Here is a 24,452-nt window from a genome sequence, read left to right on the forward strand (position 1 = left end):
GAGAAGTAAAAGATCACGGGAGGAGGTAATCAGATGATGTTCGGCTAATAGAAGGTTAGAATTAAGACTATGAATGTTGCAGAAAGGAACAGAAAAAGAACCAGGTCTAGGAGATGTATCTATGGAAGTAGCTGTCAGGTGGGCCCTAGGATCTGCCCAACCCCTCTCAACCAATGGCTACCTCAGTGCCAGAGAGTTTTTTAGGAAATGTACTGTCATAAGTGTTTGGGTTTTCAAAGGTAAGAGAAAAATAGAAAAAGAAATAAAGATGTATGTGAGTTATGGGTTCTCAAGTGTTATGTTTGAGAAAAAAGTGTGTGGAATTGGGCAGGGATGCCAGCAGCTCACATGTGATTAAGGAAAGGGGAAAAAAGATGGTGGTTTGGGCCTGAAGGGGATATGTAACAAACACCACAGTGCTGTCTCACCACACACAGCCATTATCCCTCCCAAAACCCAGGTGGTAGTATTCTTGTGGTCAGTGGTAGCCTGCCGCTCACTACTACAACTTCAGGACAGCAGCCACAGTAGGTGCCACCTACACAGGCAAAACTTTACTAACAAAAAGAAAAGACAAATAAGGTATTTTGTGACATAAGGGATGCCTTTTTTCTAAAATATAAGTTCCATAACTTACCCCGTATCTAATACATAGAAGATTAGGTCTAAAATGACTAAAGCACTAGTATGAGCCTGAATTTAGTGTCATCATATACAGAATATCAAAACTTCTGCATTTCATAAAGCAGTATGTTGTAAGTGATCATGAATGATTTATTTTATATAGTGGAGTTATTGCTGGACTGTTGTTGGAACATAGGCCATTTAATGCTTTAGATGCTACATAGGATGATCTAATAAATCATCTTCCCCACCAGCACCTGAGGAAAAAGTCTTCTTTCCTCCTCAGCCAGTAATTGACGAACAGTGCTCCTCACTTCCTCCACCAGTATCTGAGGAGCAAGGCTCTTTAGTACCTGAGGAATAAGTCTTCTCACTTATCCCACCAGTACTAAGGAACAACACTCCTCATCTCTACCACTAGTACCTGAGGAACAAGGCTATGGAAGAAGGCTCTTAACCTTTACCACTAGTACCTGAAGAAAAAGGTGTATGACTTAACCTCAAATGAGTTAGTCAGGATAAGTGTTATGACCAGACAAGAATTTTCTCATTTTCAATGATGAATAATATTTCAGGGTAAGATCAGTCCAGGTTTTAACAAAAAAGAAAAGAATAAATTTCAAATCACCCCTGCAAAGTAAAATCATACATATACTTCGAAGAACACCCCTGTATTGACTACTACTTGGAAGAACATGATGCCTTTTGGACAGTGATATTTGAGAGTTCCATAAGATTACAAGACTATCAAGGAAAAGACTCTTTTTTTTGTTTATCCAGAAAAATCGAAAACCTTCTTGACACAGAACATTTTATTTTAGATTGAGACTCTGTTAGCACAACTTGGCTTGGATGGTATAGCCAATAACTTCTGAAACGTGATTCCATTCTGGCCTTCCTGAGGAACCACTTTATGGAGATTATCAATAGGCCTTTTTCTTTCCTCTAAACCTTTTTAAAAAAGTTGACAACCCAGAAGGAGAGAATCAACTTTATATAATGCAGGGTTTGCTTCCTTCTTGACAGAAATTTTTTAATGTGGTACAGGATATATTGAACTTTTTGCCATAGTTTTCAGTTGTTTATAGAGTTTTCATCTAACTCTTCTCCTCTGTATTGATATTCTCTCACAGTTTTTGCGACTGACTGACCCAGGAGAGAGAAATGAGTTTTGAAGAATGAAAAACATTTTCTGTGGGATGGTGTCCCATAATATGCTTTTTCTGCTGTGCTTTTGAAGATATTTTAACTGATGGTAAACACAATTAGGTGATGTCCATGTTCTGAGAATTATGAGGCAACCTGTGTGACTGGTGAGTCAGCTGGCAGTATGATGACATTATCACTGTGGAGGTTACTGATTAGCAGAAGGGGACATACCAAGTTTAAGGCTGTAACCACTGAAAGTTCATTAGCAAAGGGTGAAAGGGAAAGCCATACTAGAACACATGGGTTTTGAAGATTCTAACCCCTTGGGATCTTAAAGAATCTCTCCTTGTTGCCTTGAAGAGAAACAGTTTTTCATACATCAAAACTTACCCTTTTATTTAGCTTGTTATTATTATTATTATTATTATCCCTGGGGATAGGGGAGAAAGAATGCTTCCCACATATTCCTTGCATGTTGTAGAAGGTGACTAAAAGGGGAGGGAGTGGGGGGCTAGAAATCCTCTCCTCTCATTTTATAATTTTCCAAAAGAAGGAACAGAGAAGGGGGCCAAGTGAGGATATTCCATCTAAGGCTTACTCCTCTGTTTTTAATGCTACCTTACTAACGTGGAAAATAGCGAATATGTATGAAAAAAGAAAAGAATTATTATTGATATTATTATTATTATTATTATTATTATTATTATTATTATTATTATTATTATGAAAAGACTTAGAATATTTGTCTGATCATGTTATTGGAAAAGTTGTTCTAATAGATTTTTCTTTTTACCCTTTCAGGCAATGAGAAGGTGTTGCTGTTCTCTCGACCTAATGAGATTCGAGGTGTTGATCTTAACAAACCATCATATGATATCATCCCTCGTATATCAGTGCCAAAGGTCCAACATGCTGCCCAATTAGACTTTGAGGCCAAAAGTAAAAAGATATATTGGGCTGATTCAGTAATGAATGAAGTGAAGAGAGCTAGTTTAACAGGTGCTCCAATAGAGACTGTCATTGACACTGCTCTGCAAGCTCCCAGAGGTTTTGCTATTGACTGGCTTTCTAAAAATTTATTTGTCACATCAAATGGAGTCAAGAACAAGCAGATTAGTGTAGCAACTCTTGATGGAGAATTTCTGAACCCAGTCATAACTGAAAATATATTAGATCCATTGTCTCTTGCAGTTGATCCATACGGAGGAAGAATATTCTGGTCAGATATTGGTGGAAGTTTCCACACAGTTCACATGGCATCAATGACTGGTAGCAATGTGACTTTGTTGTCATCACAAAAGCACAATGAATACTTAGACCATCCTAGGAGTCTTACCTTTGATGCATCAAGTCAACGCCTCTATTGGGTCAATGTTGGCTCTGATTCTATACAGTATTACGACCTAACTAGAGAGAAAACTGTCAATCTCCTGAAATCAGAAAATATTACAAAACCAGAAGCATTAACTGTGTATATGGATTATGTTTACTATACAGATGCCACTGTAAGTAATATCTTTAAGATGGACAAAACTACAGGTAATAAGCGTGAACTAGTGCGCTCTGGTCTTGGAAATTTTTTGTCCCTTAAAATTTATGATGAATCTGTTCAAGATGGTAGCAGTGCATGTTCTCATGATAGTCCTCCATGTGCACACCTGTGCTTGCCCAAGAACAGAGTTGAAAGGGAATGCCGTTGTGCAGTAGGTTTTGAAGTAGATAAAAAAGATCCTACAACATGTGTTGGAATAGATGGTGTTCTTATATATTCCAACAGTGTAGGTCTTAATGGTTTCAGTGTACACACTCCTTTCACTGAAAGTGGAACAAATTTAGAATTGCTGACACCAATATCAGAAATTGGCATGGCCATCCGTTTGGATTTCCATGCAAGGCAGGATCTATTGGTTTGGGCAGATGGAGACCAAGGAACAATCACAAGTATTCAGAGGGATGGTACAAACCGTCATGTTATTGTAGAAGGTGTAGAGGCAGTCCAAGGTATTGCTGTTGATTGGGTGGCAAACAACCTATACTGGACTAATCCACAATCTGATGTGATTGAAATGTGTCGCCTAAATGGTTCAGACCACTTTGTTGTTATAGCGGATGATTTAGAGAAACCAGGAGCTATTGCTATACATCCTGGTTCAGGATACATGTTCTGGGCAGACACAGGTGCTAAAGTAAGGATTGAGAGAGCCAGTCTAGATGGAGGAAATCGGACAGTTTTAGTCAACACATCCCTTCAGTTTCCAGCAGACTTAGTTGTTGACTTTGAGGAAGGCCACCTTTACTGGATAGACCAAAGTGCAAAAACATTAGAAAGAGTTAACATAGATGGAGCTGATAGGATGGTGATTTTGGACAGCAGTGTGCTATACTTACCCATTTCTACTTTCATCTTTAACAACAACATCTACTGGGCAGATATGTAAGAAGTTTATTTAGATTCTTATGATAAGATGATGCATACCCTGAGTTTTCCAGTGAGAACATTGTATAACTTTTACCCAAACCAAAAAAATTGCAATACCAGAAGTAAACATCCTGTATTGTCACTTGACATATTGAATGATGATTGCAAATCATATATTTCTTACAGGGTTTATGGAGGAGGATCAGTGAGAAGTACCTCTAAGACTGATTTGAATAGGACATCAACTCTTCGATCTGGTCTGGGAGATACTGTAAGAGATATTGTCATAATGAGTAATGATGTCCAGATAGGCTTTAACCCATGTGCCAACAACAATGGGGGTTGTGCTGAAATTTGTCTCTTCACTGGTACACGTGTTCATTGTCAGTGTTACCATGCTCGGGTAGCTAAGGATGGCAAATCTTGTGAAGGTAAGAAATTAATGTACATTTTAGTAACACTGATATTTGGTAAGTATGTGAATGATAGTTCTTGCAAACTTTATAAGTAAATTTTTCAGCCTTACAGGTTATTTGAAAGTAGAAAAAAGGAGAGATAGGTAGTATGTTTGAGGAAAGGAACCTGGATGTTTTGGCTCTGGGTGAAACAAAGCTCAAGGGTAAAGGGGAAGAATGGTTTGGATATGTCTTGGGAGTAAAGTCAGGGGTTAGTGAGAGGACAAGAACAAGGGAGGAGTAGCACTACTCCTGAAACAGGAGTGGTGGGAGTATGTGATAGAGTGTAAGAATGTAAACTTTAGATTGATATTGGTAAAACTGAAAGTGGATGGAGAGAGATGGATGATTATTGGTGCATATGCACTTGGGCATGAGAAGAAAGATCATGAGAGCCAAGTGTTTTGGGAGCAGCTGAGTGAGTGTGTTAGTGGTTTTGATGCACGAGACCGGGTTATAGTCATGGGTGATTTGAATGCAAAGGTGAGTAATGTGGCAGTTAAGGGAATAATTGGTGCACATGAGGTGTTCAGTGTTGTAAATGGAAATGGTGAAGAGCTTGTAGATTTATGTGCTGAAAAAGGACTGGTGATTGGGAATACATGGTTTAAAAAGAGAGATATACATAAGTATACATATGTACATATGTAAGTAGGAGGGATGGCCAAAGAGCATTATTGGATTACATGTTGATTGGTAGGCGTGCGAGAGAGACTTTTGGATGTTGATGTGCTGAGAGGTGCAGTTGGAGGATGTCTGATCATTATCTTGTGGAGGCAAAGGTGAAGATTTGTAGAGGTTTTCAGAAAAGAAGAGAAAATGTTGGGGTGAAAAGAGTGGTGAGAGTAAGTGAGCTTGGGAAGGAGACTTGTGTGAGGAAGTACCAGGAGAGATTGAGTACAGAATGGAAAAAGGTTAGAACAAAGGATGTAAGGGGAGTGGGGAGGAATGGGATGTGTTTAGGGAAGCAGTGATGGCTTGTGCAAAAGATGCTTGTGGCATGAGAAGCATGGGAGGTGAGCAGATTAGAAAGGGTAGTGAGTGGTGGGATGAAGAAGTAAGATTATTAGTGAAATAGAAGAGAGAGGCATTTGGACAATTTTTGCAGGGAAATAATGCAGATGAGTGGGAGACGTATAAAAGAAAAAGGCAGGAGGTCAAGAGAAAGGTGCAAGAGGTGAAAAAGAGGGCAAATGAGAGTTGGGGTGAGAGAGTATCATTAAATTTTAGGGAGAATAAAAAGATATTTTGGAAGGAAGGTAAATAAAGTGCGTAAGACAAGGGAGCAAATGGGAACTTCAGTGAAGGGGGCTAATGGGGAGGTGATGACAAGTAGTGGTGATGTGAGAAGGAGATGGAAAGAGTATTTTGAAGGTTTGTTGAATGTGTTTGATGATAGAATGGCAGATATAGGGTGTTTTGGTCAAGGTGGTGTGCGAAGTGAGAGGGTTAGGGAGAATGATTCGGTAAACAGAGAAGAGGTAGTGAAAGCTTTGTGGAAGATGAAAGCTGGTAAGGCGGCGGGTTTGGGTGGTATTGCCGTGGAATTTATTAAAAAAGGGGGTGACTGTAATTGTTGACTGGTTGGTAAGGTTATTTAATGTATGTATGACTCATGGTGAGGTGCCTGAGGATGGGCGGAATGCTTGCATAGTGCCATTATACAAAGGCAAAGAAGATAAAAGTGAGTGCTCAAATTACAGAGGTATAACTTTGTTGAGTGTTCCTGGGAAATTATATGGGAGGGTCTTGATTGAGAGGGTGAAGGCATGTACAGAGCATCAGATTGGGGAAGAGCAGTGTGGTTTCAGAAGTGGTAGAGGATGTGTGGATCAGGTGTTTGCTTTGAAGAATGTATGTGAGAAATACTTAGAAAAGCAAATGGATTTGTATGTAGCATTTATGGATCTGGAGAAGGCATTTGATAGAGTTGATAGAGATGCTCTGTGGAAGGTATTGAGAATATATGGTGTGGGAGGCAAGTTGTTGGATGCAGTGAAAGCCTTTTATCAAGGATGTAAGGCATGTGTACATGTAGGAAGAGAGGAAAGTGATTGGTTCTCAGTGAATGTAGGTTTGCGGCAGGGGTGTGTGATGTCTCCATGGTTGTTTAATTTGTTTATGGATGGGGTTGTTAGGGAGGTGAATGCAAGAGTTTTGGAAAGAGGGGCAAGTTTGCAGTCTGTTGTGGATGAGAGAGCTTGGGAAGTGAGTCAGTTGTTCGCTGATGATACAGCTCTGGTGGCTGATTCATGTGAGAAACTGCAGAAGCTGGTGACTGAGTTTGGTAAAGTGTGTGAAAGAAGAAAGTTAAGAGTAAATGTGAATAAGAGCAAGGTTATTAGGTACAGTAGGGTTGAGGGTCTAGTCAATTGGGAGGTGAGTTTGAATGGAGAAAAACAGGAGGAAGTGAAGTGTTGTAGATATCTGGGAGTGGATTTAGCAGCAGATGGAACCATGGAAGCTGAAGTGAATCATAGGGTGGGGGAGGGGGTGAAGTTCTGGGAGCGTTGAAGAATGTGTGGAAGTCGAGAACATTATCTCAGAAAGCAAAAATGGGTATGTTTGAAGGAATAGTGGTTCCAACAATATTGTATGGTTGCGAGGCGTGGGCTATGGATAGAGTTGTGCGAAGGAGGGTGGATGTGCTGGAAATGAGATGTTTGAAGACAATATGTGGTGTGAGGTGGTTTGATCGAGTAAGTGATGATAGGGTAAGAGAGATATGTGGTAATAAGAAGAGTTTGGTTGAGAGAGCAGAAGAGGGTGTTTTGAAATTGTTTGGTCACATGGAAAGAATGAGTGAGGAAAGATTGACCAAGAGGATATATGTGTCAGAGGTGGAGGGAACAAGGAGAAGTGGGAGATCAAATTGGAGGTGGAAAGATGGAGTGAAAAAGATTTTGAGTGATCAGGACCTCAACATGCAGGAGGGTGAAAGGTGTGCAAGGAATAGAGTGAATTGGGACGATGAGGTATACCGGGGTCGACGTGCTGTCAATGGATTGAACCAGGGCATGTGAAGCGTCTGGGGTAAACCATGGAAAGTTCTGTGGGGCCTGGATGTGGAAAGGGAGCTGTGGTTTTAGTGCATTATACATGACAGCTAGAGACTGAGTGTGAACAAATGGGGCCTTTATTGTCTTTTCCTAGCGCTACCTAGCGCACATGCCGGGGGAGGAGGCTGTTATTTCATGTGTGGTGGGGTGGCGATGGGAATGAATAAAGACAGACAGGATGAATTATGTACATGTGTATGTATGTTTGTATATGTATACGTTGAGATGTATAGGTATGTATATTTGCGTGTGTGAACGTTTATGTATATACATGTGTATGTGGGTGGGTTGGGCCATTCTTTCGTCTGTTTCCTTGCTCTACCTTGCTAACGCAGGAGACAGCGACAAAGCAAAATAAAAAGAAATAATAAGAATGATTCTCTTATCATGTCCAGTTATCAGTCTGGAAGATAGTTTACATGACATCTCATTACACACACACAGTTAGGGAGACAAACTGTGTGCGGCAAATATCAGAATAGCTTTCAGGCATATGGATAAGGAAATTTTCAGCTAGCTATTTTTATTCTACAGAAGGCCAAAACTAGAAAATGCTTCTCATACTGGTCACCACACCTAAAAAAGAAAAAACGCTTATAGAGAAGTCCAGGAGAGGGCAACAAAGAGCTGTGTTACTGGGAAAGGCCTGTGGCTTTGAATTTACCCACCTTTCAAGAAAGAAGAGTGAGGATTGTGAACAGTTCTTTGAGAGATGTAGGGATAGAGCAACCATAGGACATAACAAGAAATTAAAGAATATTTTAAAAAGCACATGAAGATATACTCTTATAGTTTGTGAGTGGTGGATGAATGGAACGGAAAGATTAAGGATATGGTTACTGCAGACAGCACACTTCAAAGCAACTCAGTCAGCAACAGACCATTGGATCCTTTCAAGGCTATTTGTGATAGTGGAAGATATCAGAAACTCACATATTAGTGTGGTAAAAGTGAGAAGGTGTACAGATAATTCAAAGAGAATAACCTGAAAATTGTCTCCGTGACTTAAGGAGATGCAAATGATATAAATTGTTAACTTGGAGTGAAATATTTATCAAGGCTGTTCAGAAGCTTATCTATAGCTCTGCTTTCAACCACTGTTATCAGCAAATTTTTCCTTATGTTAACAATCCTGTTGAGGAAAAAGTACTTCACCTCATTTGAGGTGAAATGTTTGCCAATGAGTTTGTATCCATTACTGCAAGTGAACTCATATGAATCAAGTTTTAAGTAACTTGATAGATTAGTTTTATCAAAGCCTTTGATTTAATTAGGCATATTAGATCATCGTTTAGTCAACTCATTTTTAAGTGAAATAGATTAAAGTCCTTTAATCTGCTCTCATATGATTTGTTTCTCAGCCAGTAATCATCTTGGTGGTTCAATGCTGCATTTTCTTCCTTCTTTCTGTGTCTTTTTTATGTAAGGTAACCAAAACTGAACATACTATTAAAGATGGTGATGAACTAATGAATTGTTAAGATAAGAATGATTTCCCTGGACTTAAATGCAAAGGCCCCATCTTTGTATCTGAAATATTTTTCTCTCTTTTCACTGTTTCAAGGCACTGCTTATTTGGTTTAGTTCAACAAAGATTATTACACTTAAGTCTTTTTCCTCATATTTACCTTTTGCAGTTCAAGAGAAGTCATACTGTAGCTTGCTTTTTTGTTTTGTTACTGACATGAAAAACTTTGCACTTATCAGTTCAAAAATTCATTTGCCTTGTTAGCCCAGTCCATAAGTTTAACTACGTCATTTTGAATTTCAAACATTCAGGTTCATTATAGAATTTTTCCTTGCTTTGTATCATTATTGAATTTTGATGTCTTGCAATGCAGCCCATTATCAGTATCACTGATATATGTGAGAAAGAGAACTGGCCCTAGGACTGATCCTTATGGCACTCCATTTGTTACATCTAACCATTCTGAGGGTTGACCAATAATCACAGCTCTTTGTTTATGGCCATTCAGTGAACTTCCTTTCCACTGAAGTACAACCCCATTATTGCCACGACTTAATTTTTGTTAGTGGTCGTAGGTGCAGAACTTTATCAAATGCTTTTTGAAAATCTAAAGATACATCAGCTGCTTTACTTTCTTCATGATGTTGATTATAATATAAAAGAAAAGTAGATTTGTCAAAGCTGAGCAATTTCATTGAAAATCTTTCTGAGAATCTTTTGTTAAGTGGTGGTTCCCTACATGATTAACAATTCTATCTTGAATGATCATTTCCATAAGTTTTTCAGTGACAGACATTAAGCTAATTGGGCAGTAATTTCCTGAAAGTGACTTAATATCTTTTTTTAATATCGGAATTACATTGGCAAGCTTCCGTTCATTTGGAGCTTCCCCAGAGCACACCACTTATTGAAAAGGGCAAGTAAGGGCTTAACTATCTCAATTTTGCTTCTTTCATTGTCCTAAAATAGAACTTATCAGGGCCTGTTGTTTTATTTATTTTCATTCTATTTTATCTAAGATAAACAATCTAAGAGGCTGTTTGATAGTAGAGAATGTTCAAGAGATGGAGGAACATTAATGTAAAACTCCTTCCCTATGCAGTACAAAAAGTAATTATACTGGTGCTGGTGCAAAGAAGACCTCATTGGACTGCATCCTGAAAGTCCAGTAGGCCTATTGTGTACAAATAATGGGAGGAAGGGAAGTGTGAAGGGGCCCTTGAAATATATAGTATTTGGACAGAAGTCGATTTTTCCATTTCTTGGGAGTTTGATGAAAGTTTGGAGTTGGAAAACCTTAGATTTGAAATGGATGCTCAGAGTGTTGCCAACATCAAAACATAAAGATTTTGTATATCAGTATCAAAGCTGTAAACAAGAGAGATGGTACAGTATTTACATCATAAGGGAACACTAACACTTGAGTATTTAGAATACTCAACGGATCTTATATGTATGCAAGCGAAGAGACCAAATATGAAACACCAGAGGTCAGTAGATTGGAGAAGCTGTTTGAAATGATTAAGAAATAGGATTAGAAATTTACAGAAGCTTGGCAATCGAATTAAAGACCCTAAAAGATGTCATGGAAGGAGGAAGGAGCTTAATCATCTAAGAAATAGTCTCTGGATGTGAACAAAAATTCAGTCTCGTGAAGGGAGTTTAAGAGATACATTATGAGATATAAGAAGATAAATTCAGTAAAAAACACGTAAGGTCTGATGAATCTTTTCAGGATGTCCTAGAGGCTTCAGCGAGAGAAGGACCGAACCATACAGAATCTGTTGGCAATATTGGGCAGGGAGGTGCAATAAGTGCAATTTCAGCAGCTGATCATCAAACACTGAGCATGAAGATTGATGTAGTAAACTGAAACTTAGGGCCATACTGACAGAGGTAAACAAGAAATTGAGTGAAGCTATAAGCAGAGGTAAACAATGAAAGATCTAGTTTAAGATTGGGTGGCCCAAAAATTAGAAAGATAAGTAAAGCTGGGGGTAGGGGAGCAAGAATTTACCTAGTATTCCTTGTATTTTGTTGAGGGCAACTGGGAGTGGGGGGAAGGGGACTGGAAACCCTCCCCCTCTTGTGTCTAAATTTCAAAGTAATGTAACAGAAGAAGGAACCAAGCAAGGAGTGCTCATCCTCCTCAGGCTTGGGGTGTCAGAATGTGTATGGATGTTACCAAGATGAAAAATAAAGTAGAATGTTTGAGGAAAGGAACATGGACTTTTAAGCTCTGAGTAAAAGAAGACCTAAGGATAAGGGGAGGAATGGTGTAGGAATGTCTTAAGGGTACAGTCAGGGGAGTGTGTGAAAGAGTGTATGGAAGTGAACTACAGACTGCTGTTGGTAAAAATGAAAGTGGATTATGAGAGATAGGTGACTATTAGTGCTAACACACTTGGCCATGAGAAGAATGATGAAGAATTACAAAGATTTGCATAAGCACATGGACCACACAGACCCAAGATCCAAGCAAGGTGGTATGGTCTTTACACTACCTTTGAAAAATAAAAGATCAGTTCCCTTAAAAGCAGTAGATGAAAAATAAAAGATCAGTTCCCTTAAAAGCAGTAGAAGAAATGGATATCAAAGCAAAGGCTCTCTCCCTACCCTCCACTCCTACTGGCAACATACCAGATGGAAAACAGGTAGAAAAAAGATACCTTGCAGGATTTACGTGCTTGAAGAAAATTTTTATAGAAAAGACATAAGGTAGAATGAACATGAATATGTCTTGCATCCTATCACCAATGCCTTTTATTCCTTGCTTTTTATTAAAAAGACAATAGTAAGGATAAACTTGAGCTCCAGCCTCTCAACTTGCCATGTCTATATTATTCCTGATGTTGAAGAATGGTACAATGTATCTTACTCTCTCAAAGTAGGTGAAATGGGTTAATCAATGTAGGTATGTTACTGCAGCATAGCCAAAGAGAGATTTGTGGTTAAGAAGGTAGCATAATATACCACTGCTTTATGATGATTGATCGAATGAATTATTCAATATGGGAGAGAGGCAAGTGATGATCAAGCCTGAATTTGAAGATATTAAGGGTGTTGCTCTTACCAACATTTTCTAGAAGCTTATCCCACATACTGATAACATTGTTAATAAAAAAATATTTTGTACAGTACAGGTTGACTTGATGGTGTTCTGGGAGTAGTTGAGTGAGTGTGTCTGTAGTTATAATGCAAGAGACCATGTCTTAGAGATAGGTGATTTTGTTGCCAAATTAAACTGTGTGGCACATTATGTTATAAGTGGCGGGGGGAGGGGGGGTATGAGCTATTCAGGAAGGTGAATGGAAATGATGAACTGCATGTAGAGATGTGTGCTGAGAAAGGACTGATGATTAGGAATACCTGGTTTAAGAAGAGGGACATACATAAGTATACTTTGATGAGCAAGGAAGATGGTCAGCAGGCATTATTGAATATCAGACTGATTGATAGGTGTACATAAGAGAGACTCATTGATGTGAATGACTTGAGAGGAGTAGCTGGTGGGATGACAGATCATTATATGGTGGAGGTGAGGGTGAAGATCTGTGGAGTTTTCTGAAAAGGAAATGATATAGGTAAGAAGAGAGCAATGACAGAAAGGGAGATTAGAAAAGAGACTTGTGGGAGGAAATGCCTAAACAGACTGAAGGTAGAGTGGCAAAAGGTGGGAGCAAATGAAGCTAGGGAAGTAGGTGAGGAATGAAAGGTATTTTGGGAAGCAGTGCGGACGTGCAAGAGAAGCGGTGTTATGCAGGTGGGAGGTAGCCAGGTTAGAAAGGGTAGTGAGTAGTATGATAATAAACCAAAGTTGTTTGTGAAAGAGAAAAGAGGGTTTATGGGTGGTATATACAGGGAAGGAGTACGAGAGATTGAGAGATGTAGAAGAGAAAGCTGCAGGATGTCAAGAGGAAGGGGCAGGGGTTAAAAATGAGAGTAAATGAGAGTTGGGGTGGGTGAGTATCAGCCTACTTTAGGGAGAAGAATATATTTTTGAAGGAGGTTAGTAATGAAAAAAGCAAAATAGGATGTGGGAATATTGGTGAAGCAAGCAAGTGGGAAAATGTTATCAGGCAGTGATGAGGTGAAGATGAAATTGAGTGAGTACTTTGAAGGATTGGTAAATGTGTTTAGGAAGGTATGTGAAGTGAGAGAGTCATGGCATTTACTTTGATGAAGAGATAAGAGGTGGTGAAAGCCTTGCAGAAGATGAAATGTGGCAAGCCATCTGGAGTGGATGGTATTGCAGTTGAGTTTCATGAGAAAGGGGACTGATTGTGCTGTTGACTTGTTTGATAGAATTTTCATTGTATGTATTGATTGTGGTAAAGTGCCTGAGGATAGGTGGAATTCTTTTATAGTGCCATTATATAAAGGCAAGGGGGACAAAGATGAGTGTATGATCAGAGAGTTATAAGTATGTTGAGTATACCTGGTAAGTTGTTTGGATTAGTGGTGATTGAGAGTGTATGGGCATGCACATAGCAGTAGACTGGGGAGGAACAGTGTGGGTTCATGAGTGGTAGAAGAATTGTGGATCAGGTGTGTGTTTTAAAGAATAAATGTGAGAACTACATAGAGAAACAATTATTTGTATGTGGCACTTGTGGATCTGGAGTAAGCATGTGATAGGACTGATAGAGATGTTTTGGGAAAAGTTTCATAAATATATGGTGTGGAAGGAAAGCTGTTAGAAGCAGGGAGGAGTTTTTATCAAGAGAGTCAGGCATGTGTTTGTGTAGGTATAGAGAAAGGTGAGTGATTCTGGTCAGAGGTGGGTCTGTGGCAAGAGTGTGTAATGCCGCTATGGCTGTTTGATTTGTGTTTGAATAGGGTGATGAGGGAAGTTGATATAAGGGTCTAAGAGACAAGGTCAGAAATGCAGTCTGTAGTGGGTGAATAGGCCTGAGAAATTAGTCAGTTGTTGTTTGCATATTGACATGGCACTAGTGGCAAATTTGAGAGAAACAAGAACTTGTTGTGTGAGAGTGGAAAAGTGTGTGAAAGAAGTTGAAAATAACTTTGAATAAAAGCAAGTTTATTGAGTTCAGCAGTGAAGAGAGACAAGTCAGCTGGGGTGTTGATCTAAATTGGGAAAATTTAGAGGAAGTAGGTTCTTCTAATTACCATTGCAGTGATTTGAATCATGGAAATGGAGGTGTCACAGGGTGGAAGAGAGCTTAGGTTCCAGAAATTTTGAGGAATGTGTTGAAAGAATGGTCACTAACTGGAAGGATAAAAATGGGTATTTTTGAAGGTACAGTAGTCCCAACAATGTTTTATGGACATGAGGCATGGGCTGTAGATGAGAATTTATGGAGGAGGATGGATATGTTGGAAATGAAATGTCTGGAGACTATGTGATGTGAGGAGGGTTTGTCTAGTGAGTAATGATAGGGTAAAGGAGGGATATTGTAATAAGAAGAGAGCTGAAGAGGATGTGCTGAAATAATTTGGGCATATGGAAAGAAAGAGTGAGGAGAGGTTGACAGAGAGGATATATGTGTCAAAATGGAGGCAACAAGGAAAATGGGGAGACCAAATTGGAGATGGACGGATGGAATGAAAAATATTTTGAATGCTCGGGGCCAGAACATGCCGGAGGGTGAAAGGTGGGCATGGGATAGAGTGAATTGGAGCAGTGTGATATACAGTGGGTGACCTGCTGTTAATGGCCTGAACCAGGGCATATGAAGCATCTGGGGGAAACCATGGAAAGGTTTTTGATCATGGTTGTTGATAGATGGCTGTTGTTTTGGTGCATTACACATGGCAGCAAGAGAATGTGTGTGAGCCAGTGCAGCCTCTGTTTTGTCTGTATTTGGCAGTGCCTCTTTAATGTGGGAAATAGAGAGCAAGTATGATAGATATAGATGAAGAAATGATAAGAAGTAAATCAAGTAAAGTTAGTACTGTACAACCATTTAAAGTTTTGCATTTGTCAGTGATGCCCTAGCTGCATTATTTTTTATTATATGAGAGATTATGTCATCATTTCTGTGCTCAGTGACCAACATACTTTGTGTGTTTTTTCACTTTATGATAGTAACACACATCACACTTTTGAAGACTCTTTGTAACATGGTGTCTAGTGCATCAGATTGGGGAAGAGCAGTGTGGTTTCAGTGTAGTAGAGAATGTGTGGATCAGGTGTTTGCTTTGAAGAATATGTGTGAGAAATACTTAGAAAAACAGATTGATTTGTATGTAGCATTTATGGATCTGGAGAAGGCATATGATAGGGTTGTAGGGATGCTTTGTGGAAGGTCTCAAGAGTGTATGGTATGGGAGGTAAGTTGCTAGAAGCAGTGAAAAGTTTTTACCAAGGATGTAAGGCATGTTTATGAATAGGAAGGGAGGAGAGTGGTTGGTTCCCAGTGAATGTTGGTCTGTGGCAGGGATGTGTGATATCCCCATGGTTGTTTAATTTGTTTATGGATGGGGCGGTTAGGGAGATAAATGCAAGAGCTTTGGGGAGAGGGGCAAATATGCTGTCTGTTGGAGATGAGAGGGCCTGAGAAGTGAGTCAGTTGTTCTTCGCGGATGATACAGCTCTAGTGGCAGATTCGAGTGAGAAACTGCAGAAGTTGGTGACCAAGTTTGGATAAGTGTGTGAAAGAAGAAAGTTGAGAGTAAATGTGAATAAGAGCAAGGTTATTAGTTCAGTAGGGTTGAGGGACAAGTTAGTTGGGATGTAAGTTTGAATGGAGAAAAACTGGAGAAAGTGAAGTGTTTTAGATATCTGGGAGTGGACTTAGCAGCAAATAGAACCATGGAAGCAGAAGTGAGTCACAAAGTGGACTTAGCAGCAAATAGAACCATGGAAGCAGAAGTGAGTCACAAAGTGGGGGAGGGGTGAAGGCTCTGGGAGTAATGGAAAATGTCTGGAAGGAGAGAACATTATCTCAGATAACAAAAATGGGTATGTTTGAAGGAAAAGTAGCTCCAACAGTGTTATATGGTTGCAAGGCATGAGCTATAGATAGGGTTGTATGGAGGAGAGTGGATGTGTTGGAAATGAAATGTTTGAGGACAATATGTGTTGTGAGTTGGTTTGATTGAGTAAATAATGAAAGGGAAAGAGAGATGTGTGAAATACAAAGAGTGTGGTTAAGAGAGCAGAAGGGGGTGTTGAAATTGACAAAAAGGATATATGTGTCAGAGGTGGAGGGAACAAGGAGAAGCAGGAGACCAAATTGGAGGTGGAAGGATGGAGTGAAAAAGATTTTGAGCAATTGGGGCTTGGACATACAGGAGGGTGAGAGATATGCAAGGAATAGAGTGAATTGGAACGATGTGGTATACCGGGATCAACTTGCTGTCAAGGGACTGAACAAGGGCATGTGAAGTGTCTGGGGTAAACCATGGAATAGTCTGTGGGGCCTGGATGTGGATAGGGAGCCGTGCTTTTATTGCATTACGCATGACAACTAGAGATTGAGTGTGAACGAATGTGGCTTTTTTTTGTGTTTTCCTGGCACTACCTCACTGAAGCAGGGGGTAGTGATGCTGTTTCGTGTGAGGCAGGGTAATGCCAGGTATGAATGAAGGCAAGTTTGAATATGTACATGTGTATGTATGTATATGTCTGTGTATATGTATTATATGTGTGTGTATGTATATGTGTATATGTTGATATGTGTATGTATATGTATATGTATATGTTCACTCTATTCCTTGCATATCTCTCACCCTCCTGTATGTCCAGGCCCCAAATTGCTCAAATTTCAGAGGTATAAGTTTGTTGAGTATTCGTGGTAAATTATATGGGAGGGTATTGATTGAGAGGGTGAAGGCATGTACAGAGCATCAGATTGGGGAAGAGCAGTGTGGTTTCAGAAGTGGTAGAGGATGTGTGGATCAGGTGTTTGCTTTGAAGAATGTATGTGAGAAATACTTAGAATAGCAAATGGATTTGTATGTAGCATTTATGGATCTGGAGAAGGCATATGATAGAGTTGATAGAGATACTCTGTGGAAGGTATTAAGAATATATGGTGTGGGAGGCAAGTTGTTAGAAGCAGTGAAAAGTTTTTATCGAGGATGTAAGGCATGTGTACGTGTAGGAAGAGAGGAAAGTGATTGGTTCTCAGTGAATGTAGGTTTGCGGCAGGGGTGTGTGATGTCTCCATGGTTGTTTAATTTGTTTATGGATGGGGTTGTTAGGGAGGTGAATGCAAGAGTTTTGGAAAGAGGGGCAAGTATGAAGTCTGTTGTGGATGAGAGAGCTTGGGAAGTGAATCAGTTGTTGTTCGCTGATGATACAGCGCTGGTGGCTGATTCATGTGAGAAACTGCAGAAGCTGGTGACTGAGTTTGGTAAAGTGTGTGAAAGAAGAAAGTTAAGAGTAAATGTGAAAAAGAGCAAGGTTATTAGGTACAGTAGGGTTGAGGGTCAAGTCAATTGGGAGGTAAGTTTGAATGGAGAAAAACTGGAGGAAGTAAAGTGTTTTAGATATCTGGGAGTGGATCTGGCAGCGGATGGAACCATGGAAGCGGAAGTGAATCATAGGGTGGGGGAGGGGGCGAAAATCCTGGGAGCCTTGAAGAATGTGTGGAAGTCGAGAACATTATCTCGGAAAGCAAAAATGGGTATGTTTGAGGGAATAGTGGTTCCAACTATGTTGTTTGGTTGCAAGGCGTGGGCTATGGATAGAGTTGTGCGCAGGAGGGTGGATGTGCTGGAAATGAGATGTTTGAGGACAATGTGTGGTGTGAGGTGGTTTGATCGAGTGAGTAACGTAAGGGTAAGAGAGATGTGTGGAAATAAAAAGAGCGTGGTTGAGAGAGCAGAAGAGGGTGTTTTGAAGTGGTTTGGGCACATGGAGAGGATGAGTGAGGAAAGATTGACCAAGAGGATATATGTGTCGGAGGTGGAGGGAACAAGGAGAAGAGGGAGACCAAATTGGAGGTGGAAAGATGGAGTGAAAAAGATTTTGTGTGATCGGGGCCTGAACATGCAGGAGGGTGAAAGGAGGGCAAGAAATAGAGTGAATTGGAGCGATGTGGTATACCGGGGTTGACGTGCTGTCAGTGGATTGAATCAAGGCATGTGAAGCGTCTGGGGTAAGCCATGGAAAGCTGTGTAGGTATGTATATTTGCGTGTGTGGACGTATGTATATACATGTGTATGGGGGGGGTTGGGCCATTTCTTTCGTCTGTTTCCTTGCGCTACCTCGCAAACGCGGGAGACAGCGACAAAGTATAATAAATAAATAAATATAAAATATATGGATAGAGTTGTGCGCAGGAGGGTGGATGTGCTGGAAATGAGATGTTTGAGGACAATGTGTGGTGTGAGGTGGTTTGATCGAGTAAGTAATGTAAGGGTAAGAGAGATGTGTGGAAATAAAAAGAGCGTGGTTGAGAGAGCAGAAGAGGGTGTTTTGAAATGGTTTGGACACATGGAGAGAATGAGTGAAGAAAGATTGACCAAGAGGATATATGTGTTGGAGGTGGAGGGAACGAGGAGAAGTGGGAGACCAAATTGGAGGTGGAAAGATGGAGTGAAAAAGATTTTATGTGATCGGGGCCTGAATATGCAGGAGGGTGAAAGGAGGGCAAGGAATAGAGTGAATTGGATCAATGTGGTATACCGGGGTTGACGTGCTGTCAGTGGATTGAATCAGGGCATGTGAAGCGTCTGGGGTAAACCATGGAAAGTTGTGTGGGGCCTGGATGTGGAAAGGGAGCTGTGGTTTCGGGCATTATTGTATGACAGCTAGAGGCTGAGTGTGAACGAATGGTGCCTTTGTTGTCTTTTCCTAGTGCTACCTCACACACATGAGGGGGGAGGGGGATGGTATGCCATGTGTGGCGAGGTGGCGATTGGAATGAATAAAGGCAGACAGTGTGAATTGTGTGCATGGGTATATATGTATGTGTCTGTGTGTATATATTTATGTGTACATTGAGATGTATAGGTATGTATATTTGCATGTGTGGACGTGTATGTATATACATTGTGTATAGGGGTGGGTTGGGCCATTTCTTTCATCTGTTTCCTTGCGCTACCTCGCAAACGCAGGAGACAGCGACAAAGCAAAATAAATAAATAAATAAATGGATGTTTAGGTATATATATATGAGTGGATGGGCCATTCTTTGTCTGTTTCCTGGTGCTACCTCACCGATGTGGGAAACGGCGATTAAGTATAATGCTAATAATGATAGTAATGATGATGATGAATTTTTGATATGTTTCTCATAAGGCTTTTACATGTGGCTTGTTTGTATAAGTTTCAGATATTTCATCTATTCATTATGTTTTATTTACATAATTTTCAGATATGCACTCTGTTCACAATTTTATGCACTGTTTTGTTTTTCACAGGCTCAGTGACTTGAGCCATGTATATATATGCCTGTCATCACTTGGTCTGTAACATTTCACTCTTATTTCCTCTACATCATAATCAAGATCATTTTCCTGTTGTGAGTAAAATCACGTACAACTTTGTGGTACATACCTGATGCTTACCTGGCGAGGCCTTCACTCCTGCTGTTTGGGCTGGCACACTTTGTAGGTACTTGTCTATTGCATTCTTGAACTTCTTTATTGTGCCTCTATCCTGTTTTTGGTGGCAGTTGGCAAGGTTTTAAAGTTTTAGGCCTCAGATTTTTAAGGTGTTCTTTCTGTTTGCACATATTGCACCTTTGGATTTCAGAGGTAAGCATAGAAGACTTTGTAAAGTACTGACGTGCCAGTAAGATGTTATATCTATACGTAAGTTGGAAGCCATACCTCTTAGGATTTTCCAGATATGAATAACATATCTCTCCCATCTGCAATCCAGCGATATCTGCCATTCGTAGTAATTTATGTCCTTTAATACATATGCCTTACACCCTTGATAAAAACTTCTTTGCTTCTAGCAGTGTACCTCCCACACCATATATTCTTAAGACCTTCCACAAAGCATCTCTATCAACCCTGTTATATCCCCTCTTCAGATCCATAAATGCCACATACAAATCCATGTTTTTCTAAATATTTTTCACACTTATTCTTCTAAGCAGACACCTGATCCATACATCCTCTACCACTTCTGAAACCATGCTCTGCCTTTCCAATCTGATGCTCTGCACACGCCTTCACCCTCTCAATCAGTACTTTCCCATATAATTTTCTGGGTATACTCAACAAAGTCTTACCTCTGTAGATTGAACACTCACCTTTATCCCCTTTGCCTTTATACAATGGCTATATACATGCATTCCTCCAACCCTCAGGCACTTCACCATGATCCATACATGAATTGAATATCCTTACCAATCAATCAACAACACATTCACCCCTTTTCTTAATAAATTCAAATGCAGTATCATCCAATCCTGCAACCTTGCTGGATTTCATCTCCTACAAGGCTTTCACCACATCTTCTCTTTTCACCAAATCACTCTCCCTGACTCTCACTTCGCACGCCACCCTAATCCAGATATCCTACATCTGCCACTCTATTGTCATATACATTTAACAGTCCTCACTCCATCACTTCCTGTTATCACAACCTCTTTCGCTACCTTCACTGATATTCCCTTTTGTTCTGTTGTCTTTCACATATTATTTACCCCCCTCCAAAACATCTTCATATTTTCCCTAAAGTTTAATGATGTTCTCTCACCCAAACTCTCATTTGCCCTCTTTTCAACCAATACACCTCCACTTGAACTCTTGCTGCTTTCTCTTATAATCTCCCAGTCACTTGCACTCTTTTCTTGTAAGTACTGTCTTAATGCCTCTCTTTTTTCTTTCTTTAGCAAGTTTACTTCATCCCACCACTCACTACCCTTTTCAGTCTGCCCACCTCCTACCTTTAGCATACCACATGCACCTTCTGCACAGGCCATCACTGCTTCCCTAAACACCTCCCATGCCTATAACTTCATTTGCTTTCACTTTTTGCCACCCTTCACTCAGTCTTTCCTGGAATTTCTCCACACATGTCTTCTATCCAAGCTCATGGACTCTCACCGCTCTCGTCTCTTCAATATTGACTTCTCTTTTTTGAAAACCTCTACAAATGTTCACTCTTACCTCTGCAAGATAAGGATCAAACCACCCACTAACTGCCTCTCTCAGCACAGTTACATCCAAAAGTCTCTCTTTTACACACCTATCACTTAATACATAATCTAACAATTCTGGTTCACCATCTCTCCTACTCATATACATATACTTGTGTACATCTCTCTTTTTATGCTTAATCCCTACATTTGTGGAAGTACTTTGCTTTATACCTCAATAACCTGCTTTAGAAACTTAAAAGTAGTGATTAGGTCATCCCTCAAGATCCCTCTTCTTCTCTTTTTCAAATTTCCTTTCCCTGTAACTTAGCTCCCTTGATTTTGGTACATTCTTTGGTATTTTCCTGTAGACCTTCTCTATTAGCTCTTTGTGCCTCCTTCAGGTATGGGGACCATGCTTGAGAAGTATGTTCTAGTTTTGGCCTTCTGTAAGATGTGAACAGCATATTGATAATTCCTCATCCATATACTTGAAACCTGTACTAATATTTTCAGCTTGCAATTTGTTTCCTTACCTGTTCTCATAGTGTGGGACTTTGGCAAAAGGTTTGAGATGATGTAGACTCCTAAGACCTTTTCACTTATAGAATCCTGAAATATATTTCCTCCAAGATATTAATCATATTGAGGCCATCTTTTGATTTGCCCTATCTATAGGAAATGACTTTTGCTTATAATGTAGGACTTTGGCAAAAGGTTAGGGATGATGGAGACTCCCAAGACCTTTTCACTCATAGAATCCTGAAATACATTTCCTTCTCCCAAGACCTTTTCATCCATAGAATCCTGAAATGTATTTCCTCCAAGATAATCATATTTAGGCCATTTTTTACTCTGCCCTATCCACATTAAATGACATTAGCTCAGGTTGAATTTCATCAACCATATATCAGACCAACTTTGGAGCCTGTCAGGTGCCCATGTAAGTTGATGAGATCCTCCTCTTTTATCACTTGCTTTATGACCTTTGCATCATCTTCAAACATATTCATGTAGTCCACACCTTCAGGAAAGTCATTTACACAGATCAAGAAGAGTAATGGTTCCTAAACAGGACCCTGTAGATCTCTGCTAGTCACCTCGACCCAGTTGGAGAAGGATCCTCTAATATATATCCTTATTTCCTTCCACTGAAATAATTTTCTGTCCATTGAAGGAGTTTCCCCTTTATTCCAGTCCTATGATCCAGGAGATGATGTGCTGTCAGTGGATTGAACCAGGGCATATGAAGTGTAAGATAAACCATGGAGCAGTCTTTGGGTCTTGCATGTGGATGGTACACACAGGTTTCAGTGCATTATACAAGACAAGTGGAGGTTGGATGTGTGCAATGGAAGCCATTGTCCATTTATTCCTGATATTGCCTTGCTGAGATGAGAGAAGCAATTATACCATAGCCAGTGAGAGGAGGTTGCATGGGTTACATCATACCCTGGCCTGGGGGTCCAAAAGGGGCCCAGGAATTTCATGGGATCTCAGAAAATGTTTGCATATATTGAAGACTAGCATTGCAACCCCTGCTCATCTTCCATACCCTTTTTTGGCCTTACAGCTCATGGCATAAAACCATAGTGGATAAAAACAGAATGACTGATGGAGAGGGGAAGTGGGCCCGAAAGAAACTTTGTACCCCTTGATAAAATTCTTCTTAGAGGCCCTGAATTAGACATACTGTATTAGAGAAAACCAATGTTGTTCTCCCAGTCTAGAATGTGCAGAGACGAGTTACTCAGATATTAGAAAAACCTTTCTGTATGCAATTGTTCTTTCTCTAAGTGCATAGTCCATTTTCTTGAGTAGATTCTTTATTTGAGTAGAAAGTATGTATCAAGAGTGAGTAAGATATGATAGATGATCTAAAAGTCAAATTTTATGATTAATTTCCATGTAGTATTACCCAGAGTTTATCAAAATTGTCTTGTTTTGTTATTTATGTAAATATTCCTGAACATGTGTGTATTAAGAGTGAGTAAGATATGTTGGATGATTCAAACATCAAATTTTAAAGTAATTGATTTACAATCATTATTACCCAGAATTGATTAAATTGACTTATTTTGTGATTATAGATATTCCTTAACAATTTCAGATTATGATGCATTCCTGATGTTCTCCAGCATTACAAGCATAGAAAGCATCCACATGTTTGATGAAAGTAACCCAAATGCTCCACTAAAGAAGATCACTTCTTATTTCATGAAAAATGCCATTAGTCTAACATTTGATTATGTGAGCAAACGCCTCTACTACTCTGATATTCAGAAAGGAAGCATAAATACTGTTCACTTCAATGGCTCCAACCATGCAATATTAGTTGAAGGTAAGTGAAAAGAAATAGAGATGAATTTTTTCGTAGCTCTTATCTGTTCAGGTTAAATGGATCCGGGCACAGGAAGTTCAACAACCTTAGCAAAATATTAATTTTTTTTATTTTTAAAAGACCATGAAATCATTGCCCTTAAAAATGAAACAAAATGTCCTTTGTTACATTATCTTCCATATGTAAACAATCCTGTTGAAGATAAAGTACTTCGCCTCATTTGAAGTAAAACATTTCCCCATTAGTTTGTATCCATTATTATAAGTAAAATCGTATAAATCAAGTTTAAGTAACTTGACAGATCAAGATCATCGAAGCCTTTGATAATTTTGACTACATGTTTTAGGTCACCTCTTAACCTCATGCTGTCTAAGTTGAATATATTTGCTTCATTTAATCTGTTCTCATAGGATTTGTTTCTCTGTCCGGGAATCATGTTGGTAGTCCAGTGCTGTACTCAATATTCAAGATCTGGATGAACCAGTGAATTGTCAAGAGTAAGGATGGTTTCCCTGGACTTAAATTTGAAGGCCTTACATCTGAATACAAGAATTTTGTCCAGTTTTCACTCTTTCCGTGCACTGCTTATTTGATTTAAGTCAAGAGAGATTATTACAACTAAGTTTTTTCCTCGTTTACCTTTAGCAGAAAAACAGAATTCATACTGTAGCTAGCATTGAAATTCATGAGACAAACAATGCTAGTGTTAGCATAGACTTTAACCACAGGAGGTTTGTTTTCTGAATACAATGTATTGAATATGTTGAAAACAGAACTGGTTCAGCCTGCATTGAGTTGAGTGTAGGAGCGCACTGTAGGAATCGTAATATTTATTTCAGATCATATTTATGTTGGATGTGTATGTGTATGTATATATATATGTATATATATATATATATATATATTATCCCTGGGGATAGGGGTG

General features: G+C 39.5%; 1 protein-coding gene across 1 annotated transcript in view; it reads left to right on the forward strand.

The window, feature by feature from the left end:
- LRP1 (LDL receptor protein 1) overlaps window positions 1-24,452 on the forward strand; it is a 1,167,923-nt gene that overhangs the window by 525,399 nt on the left and 618,072 nt on the right. The window contains exons 32-34 of the mRNA XM_071663699.1: window positions 2,575-4,207; window positions 4,379-4,623; window positions 23,297-23,527. Of these exons, the coding sequence (XP_071519800.1) occupies window positions 2,575-4,207; window positions 4,379-4,623; window positions 23,297-23,527 (2,109 nt within the window). The remainder of the gene's footprint in view (window positions 1-2,574; window positions 4,208-4,378; window positions 4,624-23,296; window positions 23,528-24,452) is intronic.

Source organism: Panulirus ornatus, chromosome 1 (genome assembly GCF_036320965.1).
Source record: "Panulirus ornatus isolate Po-2019 chromosome 1, ASM3632096v1, whole genome shotgun sequence".
NCBI lineage: Eukaryota > Metazoa > Arthropoda > Malacostraca > Decapoda > Palinuridae > Panulirus > Panulirus ornatus.